At 41.3% G+C, this 6861-nt stretch overlaps 1 protein-coding gene across 1 annotated transcript in view; it reads left to right on the forward strand.

Moving 5' to 3' along the window:
• tmtc1 (transmembrane O-mannosyltransferase targeting cadherins 1) overlaps positions 1-6861 on the forward strand; it is a gene marked incomplete in the record, with an annotated part of 71980 nt that overhangs the window by 13918 nt on the left and 51201 nt on the right. Inside the window, 2 exon segments of the mRNA XM_014018069.1 lie at positions 2415-2488; positions 4753-4920. Of these exon segments, the coding sequence (XP_013873523.1) occupies positions 2415-2488; positions 4753-4920 (242 nt within the window).

Here is a 6861-nt window from a genome sequence, read left to right on the forward strand (position 1 = left end):
CTATTTATTCTTCATATTTGATCATTTATCGAATCACAGAGCAGTTCAGTCACAGTGTGGTTCTAAATATAAGCAAGTTACTGTATATTGTGAAGATTGAAATTTACAAATATGACATAGCTGGGGGTGGGGGGACACTAAGCGGAGACTTGTCTTTTCTATAATACGGGACAAACAAAAGTTCATCTGTTAGAGTTAATGTTATTTCATTAGAAGAGCTGAAACAGTGGTTCAGCCTGTGTGCACCTCAGCGCGCTCCCGTAACAGCGCTGTCGAGGAGAGGAGTTTGGTCACGCGAGCAAAGTTGGACATAATCTGTTAGATAACGATGCTCTGAACACATGAATTTATAGTCCGTTAGATTTTAGATACCAATGTCTCGGGTAGCTCGGGAGCAAAGTGTGGAGGACGGGGACTGGGGTTTGCTCACTCAGGACAGGAGCTGCAGGCTGACCGGTGTTTATCCTGCAGACTGCTGCTCCGACATCAGAAAGCTCCGCCCTGCTCTGCTCTGATTGGATAAAGCTGTGGCTTTCATTTGATTTGTTAAAAGCAGCGTCTGTTTAAACCTGTTTCAGACTGGGTGGCTTTAACGAGACCGCAGCAGAAAACAAACAGGTTTCTCTTTTCCTCATTTTTTAAATACCGACATGGGCAAAATGATGTCAGTTATCGTCATAAATGTCGGTATCAGTTATTTTTCAGTTTATTGCCCAGGCCTAATGCTATTGTTGGAAAAATATGCGTTGTTCAAAATGGTATGTCCGAATAAACAGGATTCAGTTGGATTTCTTCATTAAAACTTTATTTTCAATCTTCTGACTCCGATCAGGTTCATACAGCACTCAGCACACAGGCCTCAGTCTTGGACTGATATCAGGAAAACCCAAACACAGCAACACAACTCTGCTCAGAAGCAGAGACTCTAACACCCTGACAACTTCCTCTCTACTATAATAATGAAATGAGCTTATAATGTTCATCTCTTCCTGGTTACACCCCAGAGGTGTTACCTTTTACGTCAAACATCAGAACGTCACTCAGTTTTGTTTAGGCTAAGAGAAAGAACACATGATAACACACCAACTCTTATTCTGTTATGGCCTTGAAGAAGTAATGATCAGAAAGTATAAAATACAAAACTGAATCTAATATTCAGTTAATCAGTTACAAAATGTCATCACTATGTTCACACCGAACGCGTTTTAAGCGTCCAAAAAGCACAAAACGCCTCTCGTTGGACACACTATGTTCAGACCGGAGAACGCACTAGTGTTCAGACCAGAACAAGCAGCAGCAGCGGCTGGCGCGGTGTGGGAGGAGCGTGTCCTCGGCGGGTGAATAAAGATAWAATCGAAGAAAATGGCTTTGATTTATTTYCTAAAAAGCAAGCGAACGTTGAGCACAGCAGATAATTKACTCACCAGARGATTTAGAGGCGATTTGTTCGGTTAYTTTCGTCACTCCAGAAGCTGCCAGCTGACATACTTTTTTTATTTTTTTGTCCTGAGCAGCTGATCCACATCGGTGCTGATATATCCTGCTAGAAAATCCAAATGCACACAGTCGATTTCAGGTAAAGATCTCCAGTCCGTCTGTTTCGGTTTTTAGTGGGAGACGCGTCGAGCGGCGAAAAGTTCAGATATTTCGCTCTGGCGGCGGCTCTGGTGGCGGCTGCTTCCGCAGCACCGCATGCGCGGAAAATGCTCTGCGCCCCTTTCGCCTTCTTTGCGCGTCGCCCAAAACGTACGTGACGCGACGCACGACCCCTAGAGGCGCGTCCACATAGACTTTGTATGTGAATTGGCCGCTCCTGCCGCTCAAAACGCGTTCGGTGTGAACGTACCATAATGTATGTAGACACAACTGGGGCAAGAATCCGCTTCCTCAGAGGTTTTTTTTTAGGACTAACCACTGTGGCCTTTTCAGAATAACTTAAAATATTAATCACATTACTAGCTCATTTTTATTTTGTGTGTGTGGTCCTCTCGTTATGTTTCTTTAAGTATACAGCTTTCCTTATATCATTCTGTCAGGTTTAGTTCTGGACTTGGACTGTAGCTCAGTACCGTAATTATTTTTTTGTCACATTCTGTTGTAGCTTACCTGCTGTGTTTAGAATTATTGTCCTCCTGCATCATATCCAAGTTTCATGTCAGACAGCCTCACATTTGAATCTTGAATTTCTTTGGTCTGATTGGTTTAAATGACACTGATATCACTGCCACCACAGGCTTCAATGACCCATGGCAATACTGAGATATTGACTCCACWTTTTCTCTACTTCCTTTTTCATCCCCTATATTTTATTAGTATTTCTCCAGCCTTTTATATTTTGTCATGTGTGAGCGTGTGTGAGTGTGTGTCTGGCCCATAAGTCAATGCTTCAAACTGTGTGTATGTGTGTGTTTCAGGTATCCGGCATTGTGGGAAGAGCTGATGTTTTGGCCTGTTTGCTTTTTTTGCTGACATTTCTCTCTTATGTTAGGTAAGACAATTCTTGTTTGCAACGGTTTAATATTTTTATATAAGGTTCACACGCCGGAACAATTTCCAAAAATGTTTCTCTATGTCTGACAGCATAACAAATAGGGGTGTAAGAAAATTTTGATGCACTGAAATATCGCGATATTTCATTTCCAGATACTGTATCGATATTGTAAAGCCCTGTATCGATTTTTTATTAAGTTTTAAAATGTAAACTTTCCTGCCAGCCTTTCATTTTTATGTTGTAGTTCAGCCTCTGACCACTAGTTGGCAGCAGTGAGCCAGCCATTTGGCTAATCTACCTCTTGAGGTAGAGGCTATTGTTAAGTGTTGGGTGACCTTATTGCTAGTTAATGTTAAAAACTAAAAGCTGCAAAAAATATATTTTCAAACTATTTATTATCAAATTTAGTCTAATAATTGAAAACATGGATGAAATAAGAAATATGAAACAAATAAAATAAAACACATACAAAGCAGAACACAGCTAAATGTATCAAAAGAATGTCTATGTAATATTAGAATGAATTTTGGTTTTTCATTTTTTTTCCCTGTAAGAAGTTTTTATTTAATAGAATTTTTGGACAAAAAACATCGCAATATATCGCCTTGCTTATAGTATCGCAATATTTCGAGATATATCGTATCGTGACCCCTCTGTCATGATATGTATCGTATCGCCAAATTATTGCCAATACACAGCCCTAATAACAAACTATAAATACAACATTTTATTTTATTTTCTCTGGGGTTTGTCTTATCAGTGTGACCGGAAATTCTTTGTAAGAAATCAGGTTGCATTTGCCACCAAATAAAACTAAATACAGTGCATCTGGCGTTTCAGTATACTTGTAAATGTTTATAAAAATAAATATTCACAAATATTATTGTTATAACATCTTAAAGCAGCCTATTATTTTGTGTTTTCCCCAAGGGGGCACAGTGTCTTCAGATTTTGATAAAATATGTGACATGCTTTAATCCAAGTCTCACAGAGATTGTTTGGAGCAGATCCTCTTTCAATCCAGTCTTTAAGTGACCTGGTTTAACAGCCAAAGACACTTGACTCTGCTGCTTCACGATAATGTGCAAACCTAAAACTGGATGCTTTGTGGACTCAGTATTATTCAAAACAAAGTAAACCTGTTAGCTTAGGTTTGAAATCAGGGCCGAGAGTTAGCCACACCTTTTTACCACAATTGGAGGTAGGATTGAACCCAGAATGTAGGCAGACAAGAGGAGCTTAAAGGTAATTTTAAAGAGAGCTTCTATTAATAACACAAGCAAAAAGACTGATGTGGAAGCAAACATTTATGACAGGTATGTATGAGTGGCAACAAATGGTGGGACCAAGACCAGAGCCATGAACAAGAAGAACCAGAACATGACTATATGTTAATCTGCTAAAGAAGTGGTGGCAAGATGCAGAATATAAAAAACTAGGTAGAAGATAATCAAAGAACAATGMGCAGGTGTGGGTGGCAGAATGGAAAAATATTGGGAAGCTGACTGAGGACAATATGAAACAGGAAGCTAAACAAGAAATGAGGAAAATAAAACACAAGAACCAAACAATAAAGCACCATGAAAAAACTCTAACAAAATGAACCAAAAAACACTGAACAAAAACCAAGGATCATGACACCTTTAACATTTTTTATTTACCGTTATTTATCCAGGCAAATCCAGTTGCGATCACAGATCTCTTTTTCAAGTGAAGCCTGGAGGCAACCTATTGTATATATTTTTGGGGTGGGGGAAACCAGAACCCATGCTAGCACGAGGAGAACATGCAAACTCCACGCAGAAAGACCCCAGGTCTGAACTGGGGATCGAACCCAGGATCTTATTGCTGTGAGGCGTCGGTGCTAACCGGGACTGTGCAATTCAGATACGCACTGTCCTCAGCATTTAGYGGACAGAATACCATTTATACCATTTCTAAAACTTAAACAGAGTTGGCAAAATTATAAACAATGCCTAGTTCTATATAACTGCCAAGTTTCATAATGCTCAGCCCACTAGAACATGATGAAAAAAGCCTCCTGTTGGCAGAAGAAAAAATAAAAATAATAATTAAAAAAAATAATAATAATAATCAGGTCAAAAACAATAGGGCCTTCAACTGTTTCACACTTCTTGGGCCCTAATGATTGGATCGTGGAAAATTTTTATTCCATCAAATTTCCTAGAATTATTGTGCTATATTGAGCTATATTACCTATCTAATACTTGAACTGAATATAATTCTCTGTTGTTTCTCAGGAGTGTGGGAACATGTTTTTCTGAGGACCTCCTTCCCTCCACAGCATCTCTGTTTATCAGTTTGTTGTTGGGAACCTGTGCCATGTTGGTTAAAGAGACGGGTATCACCGTGTTCGGAGTGTGCCTGCTGTATGATGCCCTGATACTCTGCTGCAAGCCTCTCATACAGTAAGCACAACGGCCTTCTGTTTTGTGAGTCAATGACTTGACTTTTGTTATTGACAGATGATGCAATATGACAAGGTGTATGTTAAATTTGCAAAATAAATCCCACAGTGCTGTCATCACAGAAAAATAACTTCAGCACGCAGCTGTAGATTTGAAAACATTCAGTTTAACTTTGGTTTCTTTGCTGAATTCATAACAACTAGTATAGTTTTGGTCCCCATGAATCTTTACAAGTTGTAATATAATTTCAGTGGCATGACTTTTTTTTACTGAACAATTTGTTTATCGGATGCAACCAGTGACTCCACCCCKTAACCAATCAGTGATAGACAGTGTCCGGATGTCAAGTTTTCAGGCCAGCACAGTACACTTGGAACCACAACAAAGTACTAAAAAGGTGTCCGGTTCCACGAATCCTGGATAATGGAAACACATTGGAACCATGAAGAGCCAAGCCGAACCGTGCTGTAGAGGCACTAGTGGAAAAGGAGCATTATATGTTGGGTACCTGTGCCAAGTTGGTTTAAGAGATGGGTGTCTCCATGTTCGGAGTGAGCCCCTACATGTTTTCTGCATTGAATTACTGAATTAGATGTATGGGCCATGTCAGACAAAAGTATTTTTTGTTGTTTTCTTGCTACACTCACACATACTGTCAGCTATGGTCACGAACTTCAGGTAGTGACCAACATAACAAGAACGTGGATGCAAGCAGTTGGAATGAGTTTTCTCTGCAGGGTAGTTGGACTTTCTCCTAGAGAGAGAGTTCAGTTTTCCGGGAGAGACTCAGAGTAGAGCCACTGCTCCTGCACATCAAGAGGAGCCATTTGATGTGGTTTGGGAACCTGAGGAGGGGCTACCATGCACTGGTGCTACTGGACCATCTGACCACCATCAGTAGGCAAGGCAGATGAAGTATCTTACCCAAGGACACYCAGARTGAGACAGCTGGAACAGGGGATCGAACCGCCAACCTACCGCCACCCCGGGTCAATCTTGGTCTTGTTCTTGGTCTCGGAAAAACCGGTCTTGACTCCATCCCTGGTTTTGAASCTCTGACCACTCTTCAGAGGGAAAGAAACCACTGTCAGCATGTACAGTCATTAGTCCATGGACAAGAACAATGACAGTTACCATAAATGCTGGAAAGCCTGTGTCTGAAACTGCTCAAGAAAAAATATTTAATCTTGTTGAAATTTATCAACTGATTTGGGTCCAGATCCAGACAGTAGATCACTATTTGAAGACCCCTAAACTCAGTGGCGGGCCGTGCATTTTACACCTAGGCCTTCAATTGGGAGAGAACAGACCTGCTGGACACGGAGATGCCGGGGGGGTAATGCTGCTGACTGCGGAGTCCGCAGCGGAGAGCAGGGAGGGAGAGGCTGCCAGCTCTGAACATAATAAGTTTAAAATAAAAAAAAATCTATAAGACAGTCCTACATCTGTATGCAAAACGGGAGAAACCTGTCTAATGTACAGACAATCTGTACAACTTGACACAAAGCCACGACTACAAAAACCACAAATAATACACAGAAACGCAGAACAACAGCCTATGCTGCTGKACCTCAGACAGGAGTCTCAGCATCCCCACAAACAGGTGTTTCTGCACCACAAACAGGTGTCTGTGACACACAGACCGGTGTTTGCACCACAGACAGGTGTTTCTGCACCACAGACAGGTGTCTGTGACACACAGACAGGTGTTTCTGCACCACAGACAGGTGTTTCTGCACCACAGACAGGTGTCTGTGACACACAGACAGGTGTTTCTGCACCACAGACAGGTGTTTCTGCACCTCAGACAGGAGTCTCAGCATCCCCACAAACAGGTGTTTCTGCACCACAAACAGGTGTCTGTGACACACAGACCGGTGTTTGCACCACAGACAGGTGTCTGTGACACACAGACAGGTGTTTCTGCACCACAGACAGGTG

The sequence above is a fragment of the Austrofundulus limnaeus genome, unplaced genomic scaffold (assembly GCF_001266775.1).
Source record: "Austrofundulus limnaeus strain Quisiro unplaced genomic scaffold, Austrofundulus_limnaeus-1.0 Scaffold182, whole genome shotgun sequence".
NCBI lineage: Eukaryota > Metazoa > Chordata > Actinopteri > Cyprinodontiformes > Rivulidae > Austrofundulus > Austrofundulus limnaeus.